This window comes from Tympanuchus pallidicinctus, unplaced genomic scaffold (assembly GCF_026119805.1).
Source record: "Tympanuchus pallidicinctus isolate F22 unplaced genomic scaffold, pur_lepc_1.0 scaffold5, whole genome shotgun sequence".
Lineage (NCBI taxonomy): Eukaryota > Metazoa > Chordata > Aves > Galliformes > Phasianidae > Tympanuchus > Tympanuchus pallidicinctus.
This window is the reverse complement of record NW_026294769.1, coordinates 34,072,661-34,087,998: the sequence shown is the minus strand read 5'-3', so window position 1 is coordinate 34,087,998 and position 15,338 is coordinate 34,072,661. Positions and strand designations below refer to the sequence as shown.

Genomic DNA, 15,338 nt, shown 5'->3' with positions numbered 1-15,338 from the left:
CTAAACTAAGACTGTTTATCAATTAAAAAAAAATGCATCTGACTTTGATCATGCTGATTCTTACTATTTACTTAGTAAATAATGAGAAAATAAGTAACTCATACAAACATGAACCTTGTCTGTGAAAATACATCCACTTTATTAATGCCTGTGGGAATAGTGAATATTGCCTAGCTTAACTGCAGCAATCTGTTTTCTTGGAAGCAATGTCTATTCTGTTTTGTTTCTCTTCTTGTTGAACATTAGTTACAATAGTACTGCTGAAGTCTCGTAAAGCTAAGAAAAATAGAAAGATCTTGTTAATTCAAAATGTCCATTTAATTGAGTATTCCTCTGTGGTAATAGTATGGCATAATCAACTTATCCATGTTTACCTATTAAGCAATTTCTCTGTGTGGTAAATATGTAACATGTGACCTGCTCGTTTTCTTATGTATTCCCATGGAGAAAAAATACCACATTTGGTTTCTAGCACAACAATTACATACTTACATACCCATTTCTGGAGCACAGCTAAATAGCATTTTAAATTCTGTTCCTTTAATTTCTGTTCCTTTAGTAGTTCCTTATGTTTCATACAACCTCAGAAGTTTATGTGTATAACTGCAAGTCAGCCCTTATCAGAAGTCTCTTTTTCATTTTAGGTAAATACTATTTCCAGAAATAAGATTGTCTTTTTACATATGAATGACTACATGCCCAGCTAGGACATTAACTTTTTTTAATGTCTACGGTAGGAATATATTTACATTTTGTTCAGAAGGCTGGCCACAGTCCAGTGCAAATCAAACCTACCGGTTTTCAAGCTTGAATTGCAGAATTCCATGAAATGACATTCATGCTTTAAGATGGGTGCTGTTTTGAAACTGTTTGCACTGTCTGCTAGAATTGCGTAACTGTGGTAGAGTCCAGAAATCAGGGAGAAAAGTAATCAAACAGCAGAATGTTAAAGGCTTTTGTAACCTTGTGAATTCTTTGGTATAGAGTCATCTCAGCAGGCTCCTATGTAGAGATTAGCTCCAAGGTCAGTAGCAGATTAGTGCTGATAGTTCCGGAATGGCTGAGTTCAGTAATGTTCTGTGTTATTTCTGTAATCCCATTAAACAACAATTCTCTGCTTCTGGATATCATAAATACAATCAGCTATCTTTCTACAGAAATTAATGTTAGATCCTTCAAATGTTTGGGTCCATTTATCAATATTATTTGAATCACAATCACTCCACAATTTACCTTGTCCTTCTACTAAAAATTTGAAAATAGTATTAAGGTGATGCTTGCATTTTAGGAATTTGGTTTTTTTTTTTTTTTTTTATGAACAGATATTCAGCTTACTAGAGGTAGCCAACTGTATTAAACAGCAGAGCTTTTACAACAATTGAAACTGAAATTACACCAGAACTTCCTAGATTCAGTGAGCAGCAATCCTTCCCCATCAAATCAGCAAAGTTTGCCTTGAAATTTTAAGAGCTATACAGATCTTAGCTCAGCTCTCTGCATTTGTGTATCTTAAAAGCCTTTCTATATTGTTTGTGTTGCTGCTAGTTATTCAGAATTTCTCCTATTTACTCCGTGACCTAGTTGATAGAGAGATCCTATTTTCTGTGTGTAAACCAAATAGCATGAATGAGTTTCACGTTTTGAGTATACTTGTCTGATATATATATATATATATATATATATATATATATATATATATATATATATAAGATAGTAAAACTCTGTCTTATTTTGAACCAATGCATTTGCTGAGATTTTTTTTTAGGACGGTGGGGGAAGTTAAGAGAACCAAATCAAGTGTTAATTTACTTCCCTGTGCCACGCACTGTTTCTAGATTTCATTTGTACTTGAACGCAAATCATAACACTTTAGGACATAATAAGACTTGACCAATAGAATCAAAACTGTTTTAAAGAAGTTACATTTTATTGACTTGTCTGAATTTTTGCCAGGTTACAAAATGAAAAAAAAACAAAACCAAAACCAAACAACCAACTAATGTAGCAAAAGGATATGCATTAGCAATAGGAAAAACCTTCCTCCTAAAAAACTATAATAGTCCTAGCAGAGGAGGGAATAAATGTATTGACAGTACGTTTTTATTCCTGGGGATCACTGACAACAGCAGTTGTTGAGTAAGAGAAAGGACTGAGGAGAGCAGCGATGGTATAGTGGCGGTGGCCAGAATCATTAGCAGTGAACACCACCTGGAAAAGAGAAAACTTGTAATCAAGAGGAACAATGTGTATTCAAATCTAGCTTAACATTTAATATTAGGAAGCATACTTGAATTGCTGCAAACTGCTTTGCCAGTTCTGTTCAGAGGTTTCACCCTTGCAAATGCTCACCGTTACTTTGTAACATTGAAGACTGAGAAATCAGCGGGACTTGGACTCATGTCCTTGAAAATTCAGTAAAGACACCTACCACCTGAATCAGGTATGCACATTTCTAGTTTGTAATGTGGAGTAGGGGGATGAGAGGGTGGTAACTAAACCAACCAGTAAGAAAAACAGAGGTGAAATACACTAACTCAAATACAATGTCTGTATTTAAACGAGGCAGGCAATGGTGATGGGTCAGTTTTTAATGCAGGAAATGAGTTGCTAGACTTGCAAGAACAGAAAGACCCTTGTCCAATTCACATTTGGATATGAATTCCAATTACTTCCTGGAAGTTGGAATACACAGCTCCCAGGAAAGTGCCGTCAATTGGATTAAGCTCCCGCATTCTTTGGCTTTCTTTAGTCTAATACTCGAACTACTTTCGCATCCATGGTTTATTTCTCATGTGAGAACTAGAGAGTTCCCTCCTGTATCCATCTTGTCAGTCTCCAAATAGATGGAATGTGAGGACTGTGGGCTACCTTTTACTCATTTGTTAAACTTTGTCCACTTCCCAGGACAGTGGAATGACTTATGGAATCATAGAACTAAAGAATCACCAAGGTTGGAAGAGACCTCTGGGATCATCCAATCCAACCATCCACCTACCACTAACATTTCCCGACCAAACCATATTCCTTAGTACTACATCTAAACATTTCTTGAACACCTCCAGGGACAGTGGCTCAACCATCCCCCTGGGCAGTCCATTCCACAGTGCTTGAGCATTCTTTTAGAGACAAAATGTTTTCTAATATCTAACCTGAATCTCCCCTGGCATGACTTGAAGCCATCCCCTCTACTCCTGTTGTTAGTTATGAGAGTTGAGAGGCCAACACCTGTCTCGTCATAACCTCCCTTCAGCTACAGTAGTACATCAAAAGAAGGCATCCTCAACAACCTATCTGGCACAATCTCAACCACGTGCCTTTAAGCACCTTTGGAGGTGAAGGTCTTAGGCCCCATCTGTATTTTCAGACATTCAAATGATTCAGGAATATTTTCAGGATTGTCTGTTTGACCTAAATCGCTCAACTTGCTCCTCAGGCTTCTATAGATCTGGGTCTCAGTCATTTGTTTTAGCCTTCCACAGATCTCAAAATTGCAATTTAGCATGTTTTACGAAGAAATTCTGTAGCTGTTCCAGAACGCTACAGATATGACAGTGATCTGTTTTACTGCTCTTTTGGTGTGAAAGTGCTGTATTTTCTGCGTCCAGCTGATACCACTACATGGTACGTGGGTTATTAGGTGTGTTCTCAAATACTTACATCAGCATATTCATGGAATGGGGAAAGGCCAAGTCCCTTCCAGTATGAACTGGTGTCAAACTCAACTCTGTATACTCCTTCTACAAACTGTTCTTCTGTTGTGAGCTCATGGATCTCGCCATACTCTGTGGTTTTCCTGCAATGATAAAATACCTACATAAATATTTTGTATTGTCCTTTAAATGCTAGGCAGAAACAGTCAGTGTTGAGTGTGAAATAGCACAGGTGCTGCACAGCCAAATTTGACATTGAATGATTTTTAATCATGTGAAATAATTCCTTCCTGTGTAGCCTATACTTCCATATTGCAGAATCTGTCTCGGCTACCAACTTGTTCACGTATATCACAGTTGGTCATCTTTTTTTGCTGTTTGGTCATCTTTACTGCTATGGCAGGATTACGTTTAAGGCCTCTGCCTTAATATCATGTTTAACTTGTACCAAGTGCTCTCTGGAGAGAAATGTCAGTGGCTTAGGAAAAGAACTGTCATGATGAAAGGCAAGATGCCAAACAACAAATTATAATTAGAGAAAAGAGATTTTAGTGGAAAATGATTTTATTCACTAGATATTAACACTGAGACTATGGATTTTACATCTAAACCCTGACGGATTTTTATATGACCCTTGAATGGTAATGTCTTGGAACAGCAATTTAGCATCACAAGATTTCGGTAATTTGTATTACAGTGCAGTGGTCAAAGAGCAGGGACTGCTTCCACTGGGTGCCATGTAAATCAGAAATAGGAATTCCCAGCTCAGAGAGGCTGTTTATTCAGTTTGTAACAAAATACTGAGTGGATAACATCCAGAAACAAAAAGGAAATATAGCTGGTTTTGCATAGCACAGTCTGAAAAAGACCAGGCTTTGTATGACAGCTGCAGAAATATTTATCTACTGAGCCACTAAACCGCTTTTATGCCTCTACTTTCATGTTCTTCCCTCAATCTTTTTAACTTATTTTACTTTTTTACTTAAAATGTTTATATAATATCACATTTCATAATCACTTGATGTATTTGAAGGAAACGTTAAAACCCTGACATGAATAACAAACTACCCAATCTACAGAAAGGAATAACTTTCTATAAATGGGACAGAAGAGCATTAGGAGGAAGAGAGAGGGGATAACACAGTGACCTACAGCTTCTTATCAGAGAAAGAAACCATTGTGCTATCACAGCTTTTCTTTCCCCACCTCCTCCACCTCAGCTGTCTTCAGTTATTGATAGTGCATAAAAAAAGTTATGATAAATTAAGAAGTCATTTTAACTCTAGCACTTTGAAGACTGACCAAAGCATTACAGCATAAGTCTAGTCTAGCTGAAATCAGCTGTATCCCGGGAAGACCAAACTTGTACTAAGCCAAGCCCTGACTGAAACATGGCTCCAGGCAGTTTGTGAGAAATTTTCTTTTAGTTTAATTAGTACTTCCAGCCTTAATCTATCCTGATTTAAGAAAAGGCAATAGGCAAAATGCTGAATAATTCATTGGTGAGTGTTCATGTGTCCTTGAACTTGTGAAACAGAATTGCTGAAATTCTGTAGAAGTGTTTAAAGTGCAATTCAGGTATATCTGCTTAGAAGCTGGATAGTTAAGACATAAACCAGTTAAAAACAAACATGATATCTGACCGAAAAATCTTTGTTCAGGTAATACATTTCAGACACTGAATTTTAAAACTGAAAATGAGATTCCTCTTCTCTGCCAAGAGATTGTGGCACTTAAAAAAAAAAAGAAAAAAAAGAAAAAAAAGGCTAATATGGGGTAGCTATTCCTTGCTAGTGGTCTCACCAACAAAATGCTTAGAGCTGTTGTTGCAGTGACATCCAAAAGGACAGTATATGATTCAGATCCTGGATGGGATTAGCACAAGGCAGAGGGCTCCCTGCCATCAGCCCTGGTAGCAAAACGGTTCAACTCATTCCTTCTGAGCAGCACTTGTATTTCTGTCTGAGCATCTGTATTTATTTCAAATACGCTGTAACTTTCTTTTTCTTTGATGATCCACAACTTAGGTCACGTGAGAAATATTTGACAAATGAAACTCTTGAACTTCATTGTAAGGCATAGATTTCCTAAAACATGTGAGGAGTAAGTCAGTCAAAGCTAGTCATGGGAAGAGCTCATATAGAACACAGATCACATGCCTTCCATGTCTCTGTGCCCTCTGGCCTTCCTCAGAGAATGTCTCTGCTGGACTTAAGTTTTTTGTGCATATTTTGGCCAGACTAATTTTGAAATAACCCTCTTAATAAAATCAGCTGTTGTTATGGTAACTTCTTCCAAACGTTTTAAATAGTAATTATCCACATTCATGAGTGGTGAGGTGTGTTTGCTTAATTTCCTAAAACTTGTTAGAAAAAACTGAGCAACGACAAATAAACAAAAACAACCAAACCTAACAAAATATTTCTATGGACATCTGCACGAAAGGGAAAACTTTTACAGTTTTCCTTTTCTTTTTCAGTTTTCTTACAGTACCTAGCAGATGCATATGGAACTTCATAATATTAACCTGACAGCTTCAGTTACAGACTGTGTTCCTTGATTGCATTTGGATTTTCAACATATTTATTACAGATAAACTCTGCTTTTCCAAAATAAAAACATTGAAAGTGAGCTTGAAAAACTATTTCAAATAAGTGCTTTCAGCTAAAGTCAGCGGTGTCACTGAAAGCAGCCTTGGTTAAGAAGGACGTCAAAGGAGAGGTCACAATCTTTACCTGCAATAAAAATGGTGGTTTAATCTTCCTTTACTGCTTTCCCTGGCAAAAAAAAAAATATAATGCTTCTTTCTCGCCTACAAATAATCTCCTCATTTATTTATTTAATTATTTTAAATACATACTTTGATTTTTCTCAGATTTTCTCTGTGACCCAAAGTGCCAAAAGAACAAAGGCTAAGAACTACCACACGACTTGTCTCCTTAAGCTTCTTAAGAGCAGCCTTGCAAACTGAACTGTTACATTCACAATGTGACTATTCTTAACACTGATGTTGCGTTTATCTTATTACAGTGGATTCTATTGTATATTGCATATTCAAGACAAATTGATGAAGCATGCAAAATAATCTCAATTTCCTAACAGCAGCACAAATTCTTGTTAAGAACAAAACCATAGCATTGTTTCCACTTCCCCTGAAAGCAACCTGTCAATTTTTAGAGTTTCTCTGGTTTTCTCCTTGAAGTATGTAAGACTATTCCGAGGGCCATTTATTCCCTTATTACCATTCAGTATTTCATAGAATTATAGGATCACAGAATGACTTGGGTTGGAAGGGACCTCAAGGATCATGAATCTCCAACCCCCCACCACAGGCAGGGCCACCACGTGTAATACTAGACCAGGCTGCCTGGGGCCCCATCCAACCTGACCTTCAACACCTCCAAGGACAGAGTATCCACAACCTCTCTGGGCAGCCTGTACAAGCACCTCACCACTCTCATAGGAAATATTCCCATATTTGGAAATGAAGTTGTTCGTTTCTCCTCTTAACTTTTCTGTTCCTTTTCAAAGGGGAAAGTTTTCTAGTTTTGTTTTGAATTTTATAAAATAAACCCTTCAAATGGAGAAAGGCATATCTCTCTTTGCAGTCTTTTCTATTTCCTTCTGCAGCTTTTATGTAAATCAAGCTATAAAATCCTACTAGAAAAGCTGGATTCTCTAGTGGCTGCTATCCATGCTTGTGCTTGTCATTCTGTATTCGAACAACCTGCTGCTGCTAGAAACTTCTCTTAATTAAAAACCTGATTTGGTAAATTCTTAGATTGAAACTTAAATTGATGGGGTGTTCAGGCATTTGAATTTTAGAAAACTGTGTCCCTCTGTTTCTTTTATTTTTATAGGAAGGAAAGATAGCATTGAAGCAATGAGTAAAATGTGTTTATTAAACCTACACCCCTACAAAGGTATGACAAGAATCTTGACGTTTTTTTTTGCAACTTGTATGTATTTCAGTGACAGGTAAGTTCCACTTGAATCTGATGAGTTTTAGACCAGAATTCATGTGCTGTTAATGGTGACAGAAAACTTCAGCAAAAAAGATTATCAGAGCTCTGTTCCCTTTATTTCTCTTCTGTTTATTCAAGGCCCTTTGAAAAAATATCTCAGTAAGACCACATGAATAACTTACCCAGTAGCAAAGTCCTGCCAGGTTCCATCTGCAGCCTTTTTAAAGACTTTAACAGCTACATTAGCTGCAGGACTTCCTCTGACTGCATCCAGCACTTTCACCATGAGAGGGCATTTGGAATCAACAGAGCCGTGGGAGACCTGGGGGAAAGCAGGAGAGGTTGTAAAGGAGCTGCTCACTAGCCCTGCAAAAACCTGCTTTCAAAGAGTAGATGGATTCTTATTGCAGAATTAATGCTGACTTGGAAGGAATTTCTTTGCCAGATGGTGTGCAAAGCCAGTCCCCAAGATTCTGTTTTGTCCCCCATACGGAAGAGTATCTTCAATGTTTATACAGATCACTTTATTTTACACACATACATTTGCACACTATTTTAGAACTATTTAGAGTTGCATGTAATTCTGGAAAAAATGTTATAGAAGAGATAATTTTTTAATGAGATTGCAAATAGTAAAGTAGTAAGTTAATATAAGTGCAGGCAGAGTATGTTAGCCTAGGCAGCCAACAGCAAATACCTACAGTATCATTAAGGGTGAAAAGATGTTGCTTCCTTAAACTTTGCTATACTATAGTACATTCTTAGTCATGCTTTAAAAATATTTAAATTTCTTTAGAGGAGCACTTGTTTGGTGAAGAAGCCGTCTCTGTTCTGAAGATATAGGATGCGAGTCACAAGCTGACAGAAATAAGAAAAATGAAAGTTCATATCTTCTATATACGAGGCCCTTTTGTAGTATCCTAAAATAGATAGGTAAATGGTGAAATAAAAGCTGTGTAAAAAAGTGGTAGTAAAATAACACTTCAGGACTGTCTAATGGTTGCATAATTTCATGGTTGAGGAAGATGATAGTCATCTAGAAAATAGGGGTTATAACTCTTGTAATGATTGAGTTTGAATTAAAAAAAAAAAAACACAAAAAGACTCACCAGTGGTGCAGCTTCAGAGAGAAATACCAGCCCAGCTAAGAAAACAAGAAGAGTAGAGTGAAAGGCCATTCTGCTTGCTTTTAGGGAGTCGTGGTGCCAACAGCTAGGAGCTGATGAGATTTGGGATTTTATACCCAACCCTACAAGAAAACAGGCTGCTTATTGGGTGCCCATATGACTACAAATCTGCTGACTCTGATTATTTGCTTAGTAAACAGTCCAATCCTAGAGACAGTCCATGAATAATGCTGCCATTGCAGTCAATGGAAGAACTGCAGGATCACTAGAGTAAAGAGAATAAGTAACGGACACAAACATGACCCTTGCCTGGGGAGATTAAACTTGTAAAAATCCCTCCACAAAATAATGTAAGCAACCTTTCCTTGCCTAGAAGTCCAGCCAGTTCTAGGAGACGTTCTCTTGCCCTCAGATTGTGCATGATAGTGCCCCAGTGTTCTCTCTGTATGTGTTTTGTGCTTCTTCTCTCTTTCTTTTAATGCTTTCCAAAGACTAGCTCCCAAATATAGATGTGGAGTCAATATGAGTGATGGAGTTCGGTTGCTGCCTAGCTCAGACAGCATTAATGATCTAAGCATGGAGACAGATTCCCATGTCTGATCCCGCTTGTTTAAAAGGAGCATTGTTTCTTTTTGCAACTTACTCTAGATGTCCCCAAGGATTCATCATACCTAATTTTCAGGCAGATGCTGAAGCTTCCTCTTTGTCACTGGAGAGAGACCTAGAATGACCTGTCCTTCTGGGAAGATAGAGGTTTAAGAAAAGTGAGAGGAGTCCTCTCTTTCCTCATGGCACACCAGAATAAGCAAAGCCAAATGGCAGAGATCAGTAGCTTAAATTAAAATCTAATGGTCAAACTCTTATCATCCTGGCAGAGATATTGTTATGCTCTACAATGTATGTTTTGATAACAGTAGTTTCAGGGTGATTTTGGCCCCAGTGTAAATTGGAAAGGAGATTATTGTTGGAAGAATATGCATGGGATAGCTGGGTTTTTTTAGCTACATTATATAAAGCTTGTCTGTATTGCCTGTGCTCGTTGAATGAGAAAAAAATTTTCTTTTGGCATTTCCTTCTTCCCATGTCCTAAAGAACTCTGACTTTATATTTCTGCTCTTTGGAGGTGATAAGCCTAATTCTCATTTCAAAATATTCTAACAAAAAACATTTTTGCCTTCTAACTTTGGTCAGATTATGATGAAGAGCGAGTGAGTTTATGGACAGTGTTCTCCAGAGGTTTTCATGCTTTCAGATGGCAGTAGTCTGTTCTCTCTAAGCAAAGTTGTTTTTTGGAAAAAAAAATCCATATTACAGTAATCTTCCAAACTGAAATCAAAGTACCCTTTGGACTTACAGCAAAGCAAGCTGATACGTAGGTAGGTTTCTATGTTCAATTTCCATGCATAGAAGTTAGTGCAAGGTGACCAGCAATAACAAATCATGCTGCAGCCTAGTGCTTGTGAGTTCTCTTCAGGCACTGGAGAGGTAAATACTGCTCTTAGATCAGTGCATCAGTGCTTTATTTGCTTACTTTGCTCTCTGTGGTTTGCAAGTATTTCTCTGAAGCAGTAAAATTTTGTACATCAGGACAATAAATGATCTGTGTTTTAATTAAAAAAGACTTTCCTCTCATTTGCTATCTGCTTTTCTGCAAGGGAAAAATGTCAAGGAGCTAATGAGCCTAATTAAACCTAGAATTCCTTCTTGTGGGAGAATGACTTTTAAAAAAATAATCATTTTTACTAGGTTTTACTGCAAGATAAGAGTTTCTGAAAAACTAGGTCTAAAAGGACAGTATATTTCATCTGTCTGTACAATCTATTTTAGTTTCCTCTTATAAAACGACCTTTTGGTAGCTGGTTTTTGAAGCAGATGAAATAAGCATAGAAAATTCCAAACATTATTTTTACTTTATTTTTTTTCTCCTCCTTCCATTACAGGTTGGTTTTGGTTTTTTGTTTTTTGTTTTGACTCTTCCCATCCCATCCATAATTTAAATAGGGATTCTTTGACTATTAGCAGGGCCACCATTCTGAAAGGAAAATAAACTCTTGTGTTTGTGATTCTCTTTGAAAAGGTAAACACCTTTAATATTCCTCCAATCTGGAAGGTTACTGAACATCTAGAGCTTACACAAAATTCTATTAAAACCCCATTTGAACCTAATTTAAAATTAATATAGACTAGTGAAACGAATGATAGTCAGACCTTCCTCCTTCTCTTGCAGTATTGATACAAATACTGCGAGTGAAATAGTTTTGGTAAAATGCATGGGAATTTCTGGAATATATATATATTGAAATATTAGCTGAAAGAAAAACGCATCTGCTTGGAGTGACAAGAAATGAAGACGCCAAAAAAAAACCCCAACAGATAGAGGCTCCTACTTGGCTGGATTTAAAAGGAGAAGGGAGGGGTAGTTCTTAAAGGACATGGCTGCAAAATTGCTGTTATCCAGGTTCATGTGTGTTTCTACTTTGAGAGATTTTGACATTTGCATCCAAGTGAGCTCTAACATTTTGTAAAATTTACCCACCTCAGTGAATGAAATCTTACTACCTTGAGCAAGAATCAAAACACTTGACTGTAAGGGGTAAGAAGGAAAAAGGAGATGAGTAACTGCTGAACATCTGAAAGTGATGACTGACTGTTGTCTATTGTATCTACATCCTCTCTCTGTAATGGGAGTCTGAAGTTTATAAGCAGAATATTTTTCAGCTTATAAGGGAAATGAAAAGAAGCTGAATATTGAGGAGCAAGCAGGGCTAAGAGCAAACAGACTTCTGAAGCAGTAGGGAAGAGCAAGAGATTGGTGGGCAATACCCAGAGCCTCCGCTAGCAGGGTATGTGCCACAAGAAAAGGGGTGCAACACAGAACCTTAGGCATGGGGCAGTATCATAAAAGCCCTACTGCAGGGAGAGTGTAAATGCAATCACTGAAGACACCTTGAAAGAAAGGTATTTAGAAATCCTAGCGTGGAAGAAAAAGTAGGGTTATGTAGCTAACATGGAAACAGAAAGAGGCTATTTGGGACTGAAGGGCACTCAGAACCCAGAGTAAGGAAGAAACGTGCAGAGTGATTAGAAAGCTGAAGGAGAGAAAGGCAGAGTCTCTAGTGTACACAGTAACCATGATCCTATGGAAACCAAGAGGTATGAGATACCCCCAGCTGTGGAAAAAAATTAGATAATCCTCAAATATGTAAATACTCTAAAGCTTATCTGAATTCCAAATCAATTGAAGCTCATCTCTGAAGAATTAGAATTAATGCCTATTTTTAGAGAAAAGCGCGTTCCCTGCTTGGAAGCTTTACAGCGTTCAGGTCAAGAACAAACATGTCCCACTAATACTTCTGTTTGTGTCAAGGCTTTTTCCAACTGCTTTGCAGTATACCTTTCTCTCTCTTCTGCATAGTCTCGTACAGTTATGTTTATTTTACACAGATAATCTCTTTCCTCTCTGCTCCGTTCTCTTCTGTTTGATTTTATTTAGTAAGCCAATTGTTTCTACATGGCATAATGTTCAGATAGGATGGTACTGCTGACTTTGATCATCAAGTACTGTAAGCTACTCGTGTGATACTGGGAGGAAAGGGGCTGATGGTAGTCTGGATAAATTTCCCTAGCATTTTTTCTAAAAAAAAAAAAAAAAGGAGTCTATAGTATAGAGATTTCAGTATGGCACTTTTTCCTGCCCCACTTTTCTGGGGTTACTTTCCATTAGTACTTAAGAGGAAAAGACCTAAGATTTACTTCTTGACTAAGTTTGCCTGAACATTCTAGGACAAGGGGAAATGGTTTTAAGTTGAGGGAGGGAAGATTTAGGTTGGACATCAGGGGGAAATTCTTTACCCAGAGAGTGGTGAGGTGCTGGAACAGGCTGCTCAGAGAGGTTGTGGATGCCCCGTCCTTGGAGGTGTTCAAGGCCAGATTGGATGGGGCCCTGGGCAGCCTGGTTTAGCATTAAACGTGGAGGTTGGTGGCCCTGTGTGTGGCAGGGGGGTTGGAGATTCATGATCCTTGAGGTCCCTTCCAACCCTGGCCATTCTGTGATTCTGTGACTGAACTAGACTCAAGGACTATTAGCAGGGTCACTATTCCAAAAGGAAAATAGACTCGGTATGCCTGTGATTCTCTGTGAACAGGTTTTACTCCAGGCATCTGCCAGTGAGTTGCTAATGTGCTGAACTCTGGCACATTAGGGTGCTGCTGGGATCAACGAGAGATTTTCCACTGATTTTGCTATTTGCTAATGATGCACCATTTTTCCACTCTGCAGAGCCAGGAATAGTACTTTGCTGATTAAAAAATGTGCTCAGAGAGATTCATGCATGAGTCTGAGTTTTCAAAGAATTGCTTTAAAAATAGTGTGAGTTCAGATGTGCTTGCTGAGTGCACGTTTGTTAGTCTGCTGTACATTTTGATTCTGTATAGGGAATGTGTTTATATTTAGAGTTTTAATGATCATTCTCCAATTACCTTGTTCCTAACACTGGGTCATTAAGTGGGAAGGAAATATTACTACTCTGAAATACAAAAATAAGAAAATCATTCTTACCTTATACACTACATGAAACATAATTATTCTGTTAGCAAATGACTTAGATGACAGATGTGTTGGGTTAAGTTTCAGGTAAAAAATCCCAGTTTTTGGTCGTATCCAGGTTACATGCCAGGATGCTCCTTGGACATAGCCCGATGTCTAAAAAACTGAAACATCTAAGTAGATGATGCTTGCTCTGGGGCATTTGTGATTTCTGAATTCACCTCACACCTTCTCATAGGAGCAAGCTTTCACTCTGAAGTGTTTCAGCTCCGAAGGTGGCTGGGCATTGATCAGTGCTACTTGGTTAGTTTCCTCTAAAACAAGCTTCTGTTCTTCAACTTCAGTATGTATTCATGCTTACATACCAATCCATCAGTCTAGACAAGTAATTGTGAAAATAAACCCCATCTCAATTTACACACAAAACTAACTTCATAATTCTTGCGCCAACCCTGGTGCCTTAGCCTCTTGTAATGCTGAAAAATGCTTTGAACTTGCCACGAGATCAATGTTTTTTAAAGCTCAGTTTCTTTGTTAGCAAAATGGTGAACGTTGTTCATTTATTTTTGTCCCCTCCTTACAGTAAGAGGTATACAGGAAATCCACAACATGAAGCAAGTGTTTTTAATAGCATAAAAAGCAATAACAGAGAACATGAATTTCACAGTGCCTTTGCAGGACTAAATTTTTAAGGGAATCTCCACAAACTATGGATCACTGGTGACAATGAAAATCTTCCCCATACCTACTATGATCATTAGAAAGATTCTGTAGAGTTAAATGATAATCTTTTCTTAGCTTACCTATATATTTACTGAAGGTCCTGTGTCAGCTATTACAGCTGTGTACTTTGTTCTGCATCTTGCTGTTAAAGATTGTAAAATGCTGAGTCTAAGGCTTTATTCCCAGACACTTCATTCTGGTACCTGAATACAAATAGATGTGTGGAAATGCCTGTTTTTCTAGCATGCAGGTCCACCTGGGTAGGCTCTTCAAAAGCTTCTTCAAATTTGCACAGAGCCAAACTAGCCATTGGTCAATGCTTAATTGTCCTGCAGTGTCATTTAAATTCTCAGTTTTTTCTTTAGTGGAGACCAATATAGAGAGATCATCACATGGACTCCTCTGGATGGAGCTTTGAGGTGAAGTATACCTGGAGTGCATACCATGCCTGTAGTGTGTGTCCTGGGCTGCCCAGCCCCTTTAATCCTCCTGTAGACCTGCCCAATTTGTCTCATAAACTGGGTGACTGTTTCTTTCATGGACTTCACTATTCTAGTACTGCAGAACCAGCAACAGCATGATGTGTAAGCAGAAGAAAAGGAAAGAAAAAGAGCTGATTGCTGTTGGAGGTCAGTCACTGCTCCTAAACAGGCTTACCTGAGTGAAAAGCTGTCTCTAACTGCAGCAGACAGTTAACAGAAAGCTAACTCTTTGAATAAGATGGGAAATATGGGCTGAAGGAATACTGCAAAAATAATGAATAGCTTTGGGATTCATAGAATCATAGAATCATAAGGTCACCAAGATTGGGGAAGATCTACAAGGTCATCCAGCCCAATCGTCTACCTATCACCAATAGTTCTCACTAAACCATGCCATTCAACACAATGTCTAAATGTTCTTCCAATGCCTCCAGAATTGGTGACTCCATCACCTCTCTGGGCAGCCCATTCCAGTGCCCAAGCTGCCAGTAAACTGTGATAGTTTTATACAAAGCAGGACAAAAGTCATTTGTACCTACTTGGAAATGGTTACATGAGTTAGCATGGCTTGATACACTGTAAGGGAAAATACAGCTTGTGTATGTCTTCATATAGAATCATAGAAACATAGAACGGCTTGGATTGGAACAGACTTCAAGGATCAAGTTCCAATGCCCCTGCCACAGGCAGGGCCACTAACTTCCTAATCTGGTACTAGACCAGGCTGCCCAAGGCCCCATCCAACCTGGTTTTGACACTTCCAGGGATGGAGAACCCACAGCCTCTCTGGACAGCCTGTTCCAGCATCTCACCACTCTACCTGTAAATAATTTCCCCCTGACATC

At 38.2% G+C, this 15,338-nt stretch overlaps 1 protein-coding gene across 1 annotated transcript; it reads right to left on the bottom strand.

The window, feature by feature from the left end:
- Nucleotides 1-1,906: 1,906 nt before the first annotated feature.
- Nucleotides 1,907-8,865, bottom strand: LOC128090951 (transthyretin). The gene is made up of 4 exons (XM_052703777.1): nt 8,725-8,865; nt 7,798-7,937; nt 3,658-3,793; nt 1,907-2,208 (listed from the first exon to the last, which is right to left on the bottom strand). The coding sequence occupies exons 1-4, from the start codon at nt 8,791-8,793 to the stop codon at nt 2,101-2,103; spliced, it is 453 nt and encodes a 150-aa protein (XP_052559737.1). The 5' UTR covers nt 8,794-8,865; the 3' UTR covers nt 1,907-2,100.
- Between the last annotated feature and the right edge of the window lie 6,473 nt (nt 8,866-15,338).

What these genes read in the sequence shown, in the direction of transcription:
- LOC128090951 (XM_052703777.1), bottom strand. Translation starts at nt 8,793, where the DNA reads ATGGCCTTTCACTCTACTCTTCTTGTTTTCTTAGCTGGGCTGGTATTT. An exon ending in TCTCTGAAGCTGCACCACTG is followed by an intron (nt 7,938 to 8,724) that starts GTGAGTCTTTTT and finishes GCTTTCCCCCAG; the next exon opens with GTCTCCCACGGCTCTGTTGA. An exon ending in TGGCAGGACTTTGCTACTGG is followed by an intron (nt 3,794 to 7,797) that starts GTAAGTTATTCA and finishes TTATCATTGCAG; the next exon opens with GAAAACCACAGAGTATGGCG.